The 13,343-nt window shown below is 48.2% G+C and overlaps 1 protein-coding gene and 1 pseudogene across 11 annotated transcripts in view; both read left to right on the top strand.

Annotated features, from left to right (window-relative positions):
- Cux1 (cut like homeobox 1) overlaps positions 1 to 13,343 on the top strand; it is a 379,665-nt gene that overhangs the window by 315,775 nt on the left and 50,547 nt on the right. For 6 of the 11 annotated variants that reach the window (XM_029563183.1, XM_008832296.2, XM_029563181.1 and 3 more), the window contains 4 exons: positions 1,008 to 1,109; positions 3,613 to 4,436; positions 6,511 to 6,676; positions 7,355 to 7,411. The exons of the other annotated variants lie outside the window; for them this stretch is intronic. In XM_029563183.1, the coding sequence (XP_029419043.1) occupies positions 1,008 to 1,109; positions 3,613 to 4,436; positions 6,511 to 6,676; positions 7,355 to 7,411 (1,149 nt within the window). The remainder of the gene's footprint in view (positions 1 to 1,007; positions 1,110 to 3,612; positions 4,437 to 6,510; positions 6,677 to 7,354; positions 7,412 to 13,343) is intronic. 11 annotated transcript variants of the gene reach the window in all.
- On the top strand, positions 1,448 to 1,975 carry LOC108490816 (annotated as a pseudogene).

Genomic DNA, 13,343 nt, shown 5'->3' with positions numbered 1-13,343 from the left:
CAAACACAGGTGGTTCTTCCATAGGCCTTAGTGAGCCAGCACCCCACCATGCTCCTTTAAGTGGCTCTGTCCCCAAGGTATCCTTTTATTAAATGATTTAATGTGACGCTTTCTACTGAGAAAGGTAGTGAGCAATTAAAATGTTTGGATGGCTTCCAGAAAGATCTGGGGCCAGCTCCTGAGCCCTAGTACCCTCATGGTACCCTAGTACCCTATCTGCACATGTGTCTGCTATGTAGCAGACCACCGTATGACCAAAACAATGCATTTGTGTCCTCTAGGGGCATCAGAAAACTTCTCTCCTTGTTGGTAAATTTCAAAAAGTATACAGTCAGTCATAAATCTAGAAAAGTTGAAGTACACCTCATCCCTTTTCACCTGGTACATCCCAATGACTGATCCAGGATCAGTTTTACCCAGGGCTTGGGATGTAGTTCAGTGGTAGAGTTCTTGCCTAGAATCCCCCAGTGAGGGGTTAGGGTATGGCTCAGTGGTAGAGTGCTTGCCTAGCATGGCCCTGGGTTCAGTCCCCACCACCACACATAACCACACACAAAAAAATTAGGTTCAACCTTTTACCTTTTACCCTCCTTCCATGTTTATGTTAAGGAAAAATAAATGTACAGAGCATAAATTTAGTCCCAAGCCAAAGTTTTACAATGACTTGTGAAAACACTGCCTTCAATTTACCCTCCTTTATTGTTCTAAATGACTGATGTCCCCCCTGCTCCCAGTCCCATGAGCAAAGTTTAGTTCAGGTGATGGGAAAGCCTGTCCAGCCAACAGAGTGACACTGACCCTGAGACAGGTTCAGCAAGAAACCTCCTACAGGGCATCTCCCTTTCCCTGCCATGAGGTCACACTTGCAGCAAGGAGGCTATCCCTACCTCCTGGTAGTCACCAGCCTCCCCTGGGGGCCCACTGTCAGAATGATGTCTTGGTGCAGTACTGTGTCCCACTGGAGGTCTGGCTCTGATGCCATCACTGTTATTTCTTTCTCCCCACAGGTAACATCACTACCCGGATCCGAGCCTCAGAAACTGGCTCTGATGAAGCCATCAAGTCCATCCTGGAACAGGCCAAGAGGGAGCTCCAAGTGCAGAAGACTGGTATGGCATCTACTACTTCAAGCACAGTCCTATCAGACCTAGTTATGAGAGTTATCATGAGTGTTCTGGTCAGCAATAATGACATTTTTTCAAAGGATAGCATATGCAGAGAGAAGTGTGATCTAGATTTCTTTCCTCTAAACTGTGGGGGCGGGGGGGTTACTTGAAATAGGGTCTTGCTATACAGCCCAGGCTAGTCTTAAACTTAAGATCCTCCCGCCTCTGCCTCATGAGTGCTAGGATTATAGGTGTGTCCCATTGTGATCAGATTCACCTTTATTGTCATTTCGTCAGTATTAGAAACAGCTCATCCTTTTTCCGCCAGAGCAGCCATCTTCCAGTGATTCACCAAAATGACAACCACCAAGGGAAAGAGGAGAGGCACCCGCTACATGTTCTCTAGGCCTTTTAGAAAACATGAACTTGTTCCTTTGGCCACATACATGCGAATCTACAAGAAGGGTGATATTGTAGACATTAAGGGAATGGGTACTGTTCAAAAAGGAATGCCCCATAAATGCTACCATGGCAAAACTGGGAGAGTCTACAACATCATTCAGCATGCTGTTGGCATTGTTGTAAACAAGCAAGTTAAGGGCAAGATTCTTGCCAAGAGAATTAATGTGCATATTGAGCATATTAAGCACTCTAAGAGCCGAGACAGCTTCCTGAAGCACGTGAAGGAAAATGACCAGAAAAAAAGGGAAGCCAAAGAGAAAGGGACCTGAGTTCAGTTGAAACACCAGCCCGCCCCACCCAGAGAAGCACACTTTGTGAGAACTAACGGAAAGGAGCCTGAGCTGCTGGAGCCCATTCCCTATGAATTCATGGCTTAATGTACAAGAAGAAATAAAAGCCCTAGATGTTTAAAAAGAAAGAAAGCTCATTTGGTAAAGTGCTTGCTCTTGCAAGTGGGAGCCAGACATGGTGGTATACACTTGTAATCGAAGTGCTAGAATCTAGAAGAGGGCATCAGATCCCCTGGAGCTGAAGTTACAGGCAGTTGTAAGTCATAGAACATGGGTGCTGGGAACTGAAATCTGGTCTGCAAGAGCAGCACACACTCTTAACTGCTGAGCCATCTCTCCAGCCTCCAAATATCTTTTTTGTAAGTGAAATAATGGCTTCTGTTATTTGGTCATCATCACATGTTACCAAATGGAACTGAAGAAGAATGGGTGAAACAACCCTTAGCAGCTCTGTGTAGGGTTGAATGTCTGAAGCCGAGTTTTACTTGGTTCTGGGGATAGAATCCACAGCTTCATGTATGCTAGGCAAGCACCCCATCCACTGAGCCATATCCCTAGCTCCAAGTGCATAAGCCATGGATCTAATCCCTCAGCTGTCCCACATCATCTGTGGAAATGCTGAGGCCCAACAGTACCGTGAGACTTCCCCTGCAATAGCCCACAGGTTCTTAGGCCAGAGACTTGTCATGACCTCATGGTCCCTCCCTTCCTCTCCCTGCTGCTGACCACACCCTGGTATCCACCAGAAGAGACTGTCTTTGACCCCTCAGAGACTCTGACCTCTAGTTATGAGAAGTCATATTTCCAAAGTTCTGTAAAACCAAGAGAATTGTGGGTATGTGACACATGACAATTAGCAGTAAGCTTATCCTCCAGCAAAGAAAAGCAGGGTGGAGCTAGGGAGATAAAAAGATAAAAAGGTTGGAGGGCCTGAGTTTGGATCCCCAGAATCCATATAACAGCCAGATAGAATGGTGCAGAGTGTGTGATTCCAGCGTGCTCTCACAGGGTTTCAGGAGGTGGAAACCAGAGAATCTCCAGCTAGCCTGGCTTACACAGTGGCAAAGGGACACAGACCAACACACACCCCTACACACAAAAAAAAAAAAAACAAAAAAACAATTTTTAAAATGTAAAAGATGGGGCTGGAGAGATGGCTCAGCAGTTAAGAGCATTGACTGCTCTTGCAAAAGACCCAGGTTTGGTTCCCAGCACCCACATAGCAGATTACAACCCTCTGTAACTCCAGTTCCAGGGTATATGACGCCCTCTTCTGGCCTCCACAGGCATTGCATGACACAGGTGCACTTACATACACACAGGCAATACACATAAAAATAAATAAATTTTTTTCATGTAAAAGAGCCGGGCATGGTGTCACATGCCTTTAATTCAAGTATTCAGGAGACACAGGCATGTGGATCTCTGTGAGTCAAGGCCAGTCTGGTCTACATAGTGAGTTCCAGGCACCTGGGGATACAAGGAGACCCTGTCTCAAAAAAATACGTATTAAAAAAAAAGCAAGGCAAGGTGGATGGGGTATGTCCCCTTTCATCACACTCATCAGATAGCAGGCTGCTGTGTGACCAGCTTTTAGGCCATGGAGCAGGAGCATCAGTCCTCTGGAGAATTCATGTTTCCTTATTGGGGAAATGGCTCCCAGATAATCCACACTCTACTAGCTCAGAATGGGATGAAGCTCACAGCAGCTAGGACCATCCTGCTACAATTTCACCCTGTGTTTCCCCTCACAGCAGAGCCAGTCCAGCCGTCTTCTGCATCAGGCAGTGGGAATTCCGATGATGCCATCCGCTCCATCCTCCAGCAGGCCCGCCGGGAAATGGAGGCCCAGCAGGCCGCCCTCGACCCTGCCTTAAAGCCAGCACCACTGCCCCAACCTGACCTCGCCATCCTCACCCCTAAGCTACTGTCTGCCTCACCCATGTCTGCCGTGTCCACTTACTCCCCTCTTGCCATCTCCCTGAAGAAAACCTCAGAGGCCACTACCTCGGCCCTGCCCAACACTCCAACCCTCAAAAAGGAGGCTCAGGATGCACCCGGGATGGACATGCAGGGAGCAGCCGATGCTGCCCAGGGGGTCCTGAGGCAGGTGAAGAGTGAGCTGGGCCGTGGGAGCACGTGGAAGGACCCCTGGTGGAGCCCTATACAGCCTGAAAGAAGAAACCTCACCTCTTCTGAAGAGACCAAGGTTGATGAAGCTGCTACAAGTGGGAAAGAAAAAGCCAGCGGCAGCCAACCTCGGGCTGACCGCAGCCAGCTTCAGGGACCCTCCTCATCAGAGTACTGGAAGGAGTGGCCCAATGCCGAGTCACCATACTCCCAGAGCTCAGAGCTGAGCCTCACTGGAGCCAGCCGCAGTGAGACACCCCAGAACAGTCCTCTGCCCTCCTCCCCTATCGTGCCCATGGCAAAGCCCGCCAAGCCTTCAGTACCCCCGCTGACCCCTGAGCAGTACGAGGTCTACATGTACCAGGAAGTGGACACCATCGAGCTTACCCGCCAGGTCAAAGAGAAGCTGGCCAAAAACGGCATTTGCCAGAGGATCTTTGGAGAGAAGGTAAGGGACTTCACTGGGGGATATGACTTCTCATCTCTTCTCAGGTCTGGGGACCAAGCATCCTCCCTGCATGGTGTGGCCATCATAGAAATATTAGGTGTCACTGACTCCCAGAAATCCAGAGGGCCCTGGCAAGTGTGACAGCAGCCCAACACCATCTGCTGAGTCCCCTGGGCCAGGTTCTGGGCTTGGCTACCCACTTGGTGCCCTCCTTTGTGCCTCGGTGGCAGGTAAGATTGTCACACAGCAGATGAGGAAGCACCAGTCCAGGGGTATTAGCTGCCTGCCACAAGCCCACAGGTAACCCAGTCCCTGCCCTGCCTCTGAGGCCCTGTGAAGCAGAGGCACCTCTGAGGCCATTTTGGTGCCAAAAGGTCTGTTCTGATGCTCACACCAGGACAATAGCCTTCTGAGAACCAGAGTGTTCTTCATAGAAAAAGTAGCACAGAGCATAGTTGTTCCTTGGTTTTGGGTGGGGGGGAGTTGTTCTTTTTCTTTTCTAGTTTTTGTTTCATTGGTTGGTTGTTTGTTTGTTTGAGTGGGGGGGGGTTATTCTTTCATTTTTTTGTTCTTTTTTTATTTTGTTTTTTTTGTTTGTTTGTTTTGTTTTGAGATGCATTTGGTTCCTACTTGCTTTTTTTGTAACTCCAAGGGTACCCATGACTCTCCAGTCAGGGGCCCAACAGAAGCAGCTATGGCTACCCTGTTTCCCATATCACCTCTCCCCTGTCTCATGAGATAGTAATTGTTTGTGGATGACCTTCCAGACCTTTTTAATGGCAGATTCAGGATAGCATGATTTACCATGCCTACAAAATCTAAAATAAACAGAATTACCTATATCATTAGAAAGTAAGCCATGAATTGCTGAATATAAAGAGAAGTGCTTCCCAGAACCAGGAGGCAGCCTTCCTGAGGGGACATGGAACTGGATCAGCAATGGCTGTCACAGCCCCATAGTACACCACCCTGCCCTGACCTGTCTCATATCCAGGTTGGCTTTGAACCCCTCTGCTAGATGGTCTTTGACCTTTGTCCCAATTTTGCAAAAACTGATGGGGGTGTGTCTATGGGAAATTTTTGAATTCAGCACTATAAAAATATCATTTGGGAACACTGAAATAGATTTTTTGTGTTCCCGCCTTAAATTTAGCAGACTTAATAACACTGAACTTGTTTGGCCCTTGAGTGCCATTTATTCTGGAACTGAAGAACTTTGCAGAGGGATGGGATGAGGCTCCTAAATATCTCTGGGCTACATCTGCGTCCTGGGGGGTGTTTGTGCCCATACATATGCATGGCCATATGTAAGCGGCAGGAGCCTGGGTGTGTGCATGTAAGTTGCCGGTTGCCTGCAGCTCAGTGTTGCTCCCACAGTGGCTCCCCATCCCCACCAGCTCACCTCCGGTCAATCTGTGAGCAGGGTATAATCAAATAGAAAGACCCCTCTGGCCCCCTTGTCAACACAGGAGCACGTTCCCATGCCCTTCCACCATCTCCAAATTCCTGTTTCCAAGGAGTTCTGGACTTAGTAACCCAGCTATCCTAGTACCACCAAACAAAGAGCAAGATGTTCTCCATTGTTTGCTCCTCAGTTTTCAAGATGGCAACCCCGCAGCAGCATCTCTGGGATCCTGACCTTGGAGAGAACTTGCCTCTCCCTTTTACTCTCCTCCCCCTTTCACACCCCTCTCCCTATAAGCCATGACTGTAATTTCTCTTTTTTGTTTTTGTTCATGCTAAGATGGAACCCATGTCCTTGTACTTGTTGGGCATGTCCCCAGCCCCTCACTGGGGGATTGTAGGCAGGTGCTCTGCTGCTGAGCCAGACCCCAACAGGAGTTACGATTATAATAATGTCTTTTGCCCAGAACCCCTTTTGCCCAGTGCCAGGACTTTACCCTACCAGTGATCTGGTAAAACTGTGGTCATGTACTCAGAAATCAGCCCTGCCTGTTCTTCCTATGTGGGCTCCTCTCTTTCACACCCTTCAGGGTTACTGTCTCTAAAGCACCTGAACTGCCATGCTGATACGTACATGCTGATTCCCACATTTCTCTACTTGCCCCTCCAGGTACTGGGCCTGTCCCAGGGCAGCGTCAGTGACATGCTATCACGGCCAAAGCCATGGAGCAAGCTGACCCAGAAAGGCCGAGAACCCTTCATCCGGATGCAGCTCTGGCTGAATGGCGAGCTGGGCCAGGGTGTGCTGCCCGTGCAGGGGCAGCAGCCAGGGCCAGGTGAGGACAGATACCCTAGGCAGGCAGAGAGAGACAGGTCAGTGTGGGACACAGCCAGCTATTCTTGTTTCAAAGACAGCCCCTAACCAAGGACCTGACTTCAGTTTTTTTTTGTTTTTTTACTGGTGGGAGATGGTGAGACATGGTGTGTCTGTATTTCCAAGACTGACCTGAAACTCATCATTGTGCCTAGGCTGGCCTCAAAATTACTATGTAGCCCAGGCTGACCTCTAGCCTACAATCCTCCTGCCTTAGTCTCCCAAGTAATAGGTTAACAGACATTCACCACCGTGCCTGGCTCTGTCTTCAGACTTCAGGAATGAACAGGCTATGCCTGGTTAATTTTATAAGCAGCAGAAAATGAGTTACTAATTAAGAAGATGCTGTTTCTATATAAATATAGGTAAAAGTTAAGTAGCTTCATCAGGGATCTGAAAGGAAGCCCAGCCAGTGCCTCTTCAGGAGTTAAAACATTGCAGGCAATGACTGCTGTCTACTCACAGCTCAGGGTTCTGGCACTTTCTAGGCCCATGCAACCCCATCCCACTGGCATCTTGGCCCTCAGCTTAACCAGAAGGTCTCCTTTCCTCTGGTCTCCTACTCTCCCTTGTGTCTTTTGTGGGGTTAGGGTGCTCCAAACCCTGCTTCCCCACATAACTTTGCCTTTTTCTTCCTCAGTCCTCCACTCGGTGACATCACTACAGGACCCCCTCCAGCAGGGCTGTGTGAGCTCAGGTAACTAGCTCATTTTTTTCTGTTTGCTACCTCCTCTTACCTCTGGGGATCTGGAAGTATATGTTTTCATTCCCAACCCCAGCAAACACTACCTCCTCTCCACCTCTACCGGCTATCATCCAAGCATGTGCTGTAAGTAGAATTAGATAAGAAATGACTTTCAGGAATTGGCTTCTTCTGCTAGGGACAATATCCTTGAGATACACTCAAGCTGTGTGTGGGGATAGTTGTTCCTTTTCATACCTGAGCAGTGTTCCCCTGATGTGGCTATACCACAGTTTGGATTGCACTGAGGTTATCTCTGCACTGTGACTATTATACATAAAGTTGCCATGACAATAAAAAGAGAGAATGCAGCATCCTGCTTGCAAACTCTATCCCTCCTGGGCTTGCTTTCTGATGGCAATCCAAAGAGCTGATGGCTGAAGAGGAATTCCTGTGAAGTTCATGCCCTCTTGGGATCCCTTCACTGGTTGGTCTATTGTTTTCTAAGCATAAAGCCTTGTGGGCTTTGATTTTGTTTTGTTTTGTTTTGTTTTTTGTTTTCCTATGTGTGTGTTTTACCTGCATGTATGTAATTGCACCTGTGTATGCAATGCCTATGGAGGCCAGAAGAGAGCATCAGATCCCCTGGAGCTGGAATTATAGACATTTGTTAGCCACCATGTGGGTGCTGAGAACTGAACCCAGTCATCTGCAAGGGCAGCCAGTGCTCTTAACTTTAGCCTAAGAGCTATGTTTTGGAGCCAGGAGCTGTCAAGAGGCAAAGTTGGCACTCACAGGCTTCCAGTCTAGCAGGAGAAGACAAGCCAAAGATATCACTGTCCCAGTAGTCATAGGAGGGATAGCTCTTCCTTCTAGAAGACCTGGGAGGCATTTGAACAAGAGAGTACGAAGATTAGAAACACCAGAAATGGAGCAGCCAAGGAAGAGTGGACCCTGGGAGCAGCTTGGGGTGGGGTTGGAAGCAAAAGGGGCCGAGATTGGAAACAAGTGGGGAATGCAGCCAGTGTAGGCCAAGACCCCCAAGGTCTCAGAGGTACCTGGTAGATCTGTTAGCCATGTCCTGAGGCCCCCAGCCACAGTGCCTGGACTCTCTTCCACCCCAGCTGAGTACAGCCAGTGTTCCCAGACTCCTACTAGTGTCCTCCTGCACTGAGCTCACAGTCACAGCCCAGCTTTCCTCTCCCAGCTCCACAGAACAGCCAGCAGCATGAGCTCTTCTTTTTCCTTCTCTATTTTTCTAAACATGTTGATTAGTCTCCATATCCCATTGATTCATTGAAAACACAAACAAAGCTAAGTAAAGAGCATGAAGCCTGCCAGCTTGCCAGAAGGCTTATGAGGGGACACATGTGCACAGAGGGGAACAGCTGGGAGGCCTGGGTGTGGCAGCTGCTGCTGCAAGATCCCAGACCCACATACACACAGTCAGAGCTCAGCCGTGCCAGCAGAGCTCGCCTCTGAAGGCTTTGTGGGGTTTCAGTGTTCTGGTTTGCTTTGGGAGAGTGGCAGGGTCGGTTGTTTGTGTTGGGCTTCTGTGACATGCAAGTGATAAACTAGCCTGGCCTTCTGCTCCAATGGGAGTTCACTCTTGAACTACAGAACATCAGGTGCCCATCCAAAGCTGGGAAATCCTTCGCATGGTGGGGCTGATCCTAGATCAGAGCCTTTTACCCCTAAATAAAGCACAAAGTGTCCCTCAGCTTCACAGCGCTTAGAACCCCAACTGAAATCTTTTCTATGTACAAACAGATCTCAAAGGTTTTTGTTTTGTTTTTTTAATGTTTTGTGTGTGCGCATGCGCATGTGGAAGTCAGAGGACAGTTTGGAGAGTTCATCTTTCCTTCCACCATGTGTCCAAGGAATTGAACCCAGGTTGTAAAGCCTGCCGGCAAACAGTTTTAATCAGCTGAGCCATCTTGCTTCTTTTTTTTTTTTTTTCTTTTAAGATAAGGTCTCACATAGTCCAGGCTACCAACTGAGCTACATTCCAAGCTCCAAAACTGGAATCATTTTGTAATGGTGATATTGTTAAATCCTTGAAATAAATGACTCTGCAAAGTTTAGCATCTCTGGTAGCTTTCAGCATTACTCCCTCTGAAAGAACCCTATGGTCCAGAGAGTCCCATAAAATTCTGATTACCTCTTGCTATGGCTACTACAAAGCCTGTCTCGGAGGCTTCTCAACTCAGAAAGACTCTCTGTTTTCTGGGATCCCCAACAGGCCTATCTGGAGGTATGTAGCATGGCTCAGTTAGTTCCTAGACAGTGGTGAGGACACCTCCCCGACACAGGGTACAAGGACTTGGAAAGATCTGCCTTCTATCCAGCCAGCCATACCTTCACTGAAGTCTCCTGGGTCATCCCAGAACTAGGGAGCCTAAGGAAAGGGCTCTTGTGCTTGGTTGTAGTGGCAATCAAAGCCCTACTTGTCAAAGGGTAAAATGTTGACTGGGGACCCTTCTTGTCAAAGAATTCCTTCCTGGGGATGTGGCTTAGTTGGTACAGCACTTGTCTAAAATGCACAAAGCCCTGGGTTCTATACCCTCATGAAATTAGGTGCAGTAGTACATATCTGTGCTCCCAGCACTCTGGAGGTAGAGGCAGGAGGATCAGGAGTTCTCATGGACTCTGATCCTCAGTGACTCATCCTCCAACCTCTCTGATAAGAAAAAAGGCTGAGTTCCAGCTGTCTCTGTGGACATGACGCTTTATGGCTGTCACCAAAGAATCTGAGCTTTGGGACACTAAGGAAATTTGATGCCATTTTCAGCCACCAGTGTCAGTTTATGGTAACCTGGCTGGGGGTCGGGGGGTTATGTACATGAGGTCAACCTTGGATGCCATTCCTCAGGAGCCAGTCTGTCTGGCCAGTGTGCCACAGGGATCCACCTGTCTTCATCTTCCCAGTGCTGGGATTCCCAGTGCTGTACCCAGCTTTTTTTGCCTAGGTTCTGGGAGGTCGAATTTAGATTCTCCTGCTCATGTGACTAAGCCCAATTCAGACTTTTTTAAAGACACAGATCTTGAGGTAGGTGTGGGGGGGTACTCTTAGATAGGATCTACTCACCATTGGGTAATCTTTTCTTTTTCACTCCTTAAAGCTAATTTGATATGCACGGTTACTTGGGCTTATTCATCTTTTGGCCCCAAGGGAAGGAGAGATGAGAGGCAGGTCTAAAAGGGAAGAAGGAGAGCCTTCTATGTGTGACATTAGTCACACAGGTTCTGGCATCATGGAGGGCCGATGCCAGAGCCACCCATGCCCTCTGCTTGCGCACTTGATACCAGAGCCTTTCCTGACAGTAGCTAGCAAGGTGTTCTGCCTGTGTCTCACTCTGGCTTCTGTGGATCTTATCAGACTGTGCAAGTAAAAAGCTGGCCCAGTCTCCTTGGATGAAGCATAAGACACCCTGCTTTTCCCACACAGTGGGCCCAAAGAGTGGCTTACAAGTCCTCTCTGTGTCCACCAGCATAAGGTCAGTTGTCCTTTCAGAGAGACAGCTGCTGCATGCTGGCTCTGGTGTGGGTGGTCCAGTGAGGCCATGGCCATCCCTCCTAATATTGGCCCATGAGCCTTTATGACAAGCATCATGGCACTGCCTGGTGCCTCCTCAGGTAGCCAGGAAGCCCTGACCAGGAGCTTTGTGTCTCTGGCCCAAGAGTGGGACTCTACTACAGTCTGTCCTTGACTAAACAGTTAGTTCCCAGTGTTTGACTGGCATGGAATTGAGGACAGAAGGTTGGTAGCCCCCAGAAAATTCCATAGCACTGAATAGAGTGGACAGGATTCCTCAAGAATACCCTAGGCTCAGTGTTAGATTTTTCCCTCATCTCTCTGCTCCAAAAAAGTCAGAGAGCAACTGGTTCTATCCAAACAGAATGATCCTGGCCTGTACTCACATAGCTCAGACTTATGTATAACCAGTTTATACATAGCCTTATACATCAGATCACATAGAAAAAAATTCAGGGACAGAGGCAATGGCTCAGTCAGTAAAGTGCAAGTCTCATAAGCATGAAGACCCAAGTTTGATCCCCAAACCTATGTAAAAAATCTGGGTGTGGTGGTGTGTGTTTATAATTTCAGTCAGTGCTGGGGAGACAGAGAGCCCTGGTGCTCCTGAGTTCCAGATCAGTGAGAGACTGACTCCAAAAAACAAAAAAAAACACTAGGGGCTGGAGAGATGGCTCAGTGGTTAGGAGCCCTGGCCATTCTTGCAGAGGACCCAGGTTCAGTTCCCAGCACCCACATGGCAGCTAACAACTCTCTATAACTCTAGTTCCAGGGAATCCAATGCCCTCTTCACCTCTGTGGGCATGCATGACACAGGTGCACTTACATACATGCAATTAAAACATACTTTTTTTTTAAATAACAAAAAAAAAATTGTTTAGACCAGGTGGATGGCACCTGTGGAACAACACCTATGACTGTCCTCTGGCCTCCACAGAGGTGCATACACATGTGCACCTACTTACTCATATGCACATACTCTTGAGAAAAAGAAGGAAATACCTGGAAAGCCCTATGTGGGCTGAAGTGATCCCATGCATGCCCACTGCCTCTTCTCCTGGAATGTTGGTCCATGGTGCCTCCATGAATGTGGCAGCCTGCCTTGGGACATTTTTATTTTATCAACAGTGACATATTGACGGGATTCTCCATTCTGAGTCCAGAAAGGAAATTTCTGGATTGAAGCTGTCACGTGGGACATATAGGTGAAGGGTTGCTAGGAGGCCCCAGGGACTGGGCCATGAAGGGCAATGTGTCAGGGAGAGAAATGTTCTAGGTGGGAAGCTGTGTGGAACAAAGGTTCAGAGATGAGGAGGATCATGGCCATTAGAAGCATTAGAAAAAGGTGAGAAACAGCTGGTTCAGAAGCCTTGCTCTTCTCAGATGATAGAAGGAAAGTGGAAAGAGCTTTGTCCTCTCTTCCTATAGAACACTGTTGATGTTGCCCCTTTAGCTTTGAAAAAAGCATATGTCACTGGAGGGCACAGCCCACTGAGTTCCTCACAGGCTACATAATTTGTATACGTATGTAGTATGGATTGAAACCTGGGCCTCATGCGTGCTAGGCCTGTGCTCTACCACTGAGCCACATTCCCAGCCCCTCACTGGGGGATTCTAGGCAGGTACTCTACCACTGAGCCACATTCCCAGCCCCTCACTGGGGGATTCTAGGCAGGTACTCTACCACTGAGCCACACTCCCAGCCCCTGAAAGAGATTTAGATTAGTTTTCTAAGCAGCTTCCTCCCTTACACTGGTGGAGAGCAGCAGAATGATACGGTGTGCTTAGCATTAGTGCTGACTCCTCTTGCCTCTGCCTCCTAATGCTTGTGTGGCCTGGACCTTGGGCAAACAACTCAACCTCCCTATTCTTCAGCTTCTTCAGACCTGCCTCCAGGACTGTCTGGAGCCCTGAATAGGTTCCTGTATAATGCTTCCTATATAATGCTTCTAGAACATCAGGGCCAGCGCAGAATAAGTGCTATTTAAATGTTGACATTCCAGACGGGGCATATAACTCAGTGGTAGAGCACTTGCCTATCAGGCAAGAGGCTTTAGGTTCCTTTCCTAGAACTACATTTGAGTGAATGAATGAATGAATGAATGAATGAATGCTTTTCTTCAATCACCATTGCAACCTCTTGAGCATCCAGAGAATAGCTCGTCAGAGCAAAGGAGTCTGGAAATAATACTGTCCTAAAGAGTGAGTGATGACCCAGCCTACCAGGCGCTTTTGTTTGCTCTATGCTGCCACTGCCTGGCTCCACTTTTATAGACTCTCAGCCTGCCCAGGCACAGCCTTCAGCCACCTCTCCCCCTTCTCCTGCACTTTTACCTTGTCCAACTAAATTTACAGTGTGCTGGGCCTTCAGTACAACAGAGAGAAGTGGGTCACAGGAGCAGATGAGGACTT

The sequence above is a fragment of the Nannospalax galili genome, unplaced genomic scaffold (genome assembly GCF_000622305.1).
Source record: "Nannospalax galili isolate Female #2095 unplaced genomic scaffold, S.galili_v1.0 scaffold675, whole genome shotgun sequence".
Lineage (NCBI taxonomy): Eukaryota > Metazoa > Chordata > Mammalia > Rodentia > Spalacidae > Nannospalax > Nannospalax galili.
The sequence above is the reverse complement of the archived record's forward strand: the minus strand, read 5'-3'. Positions and strand labels throughout refer to the sequence as shown.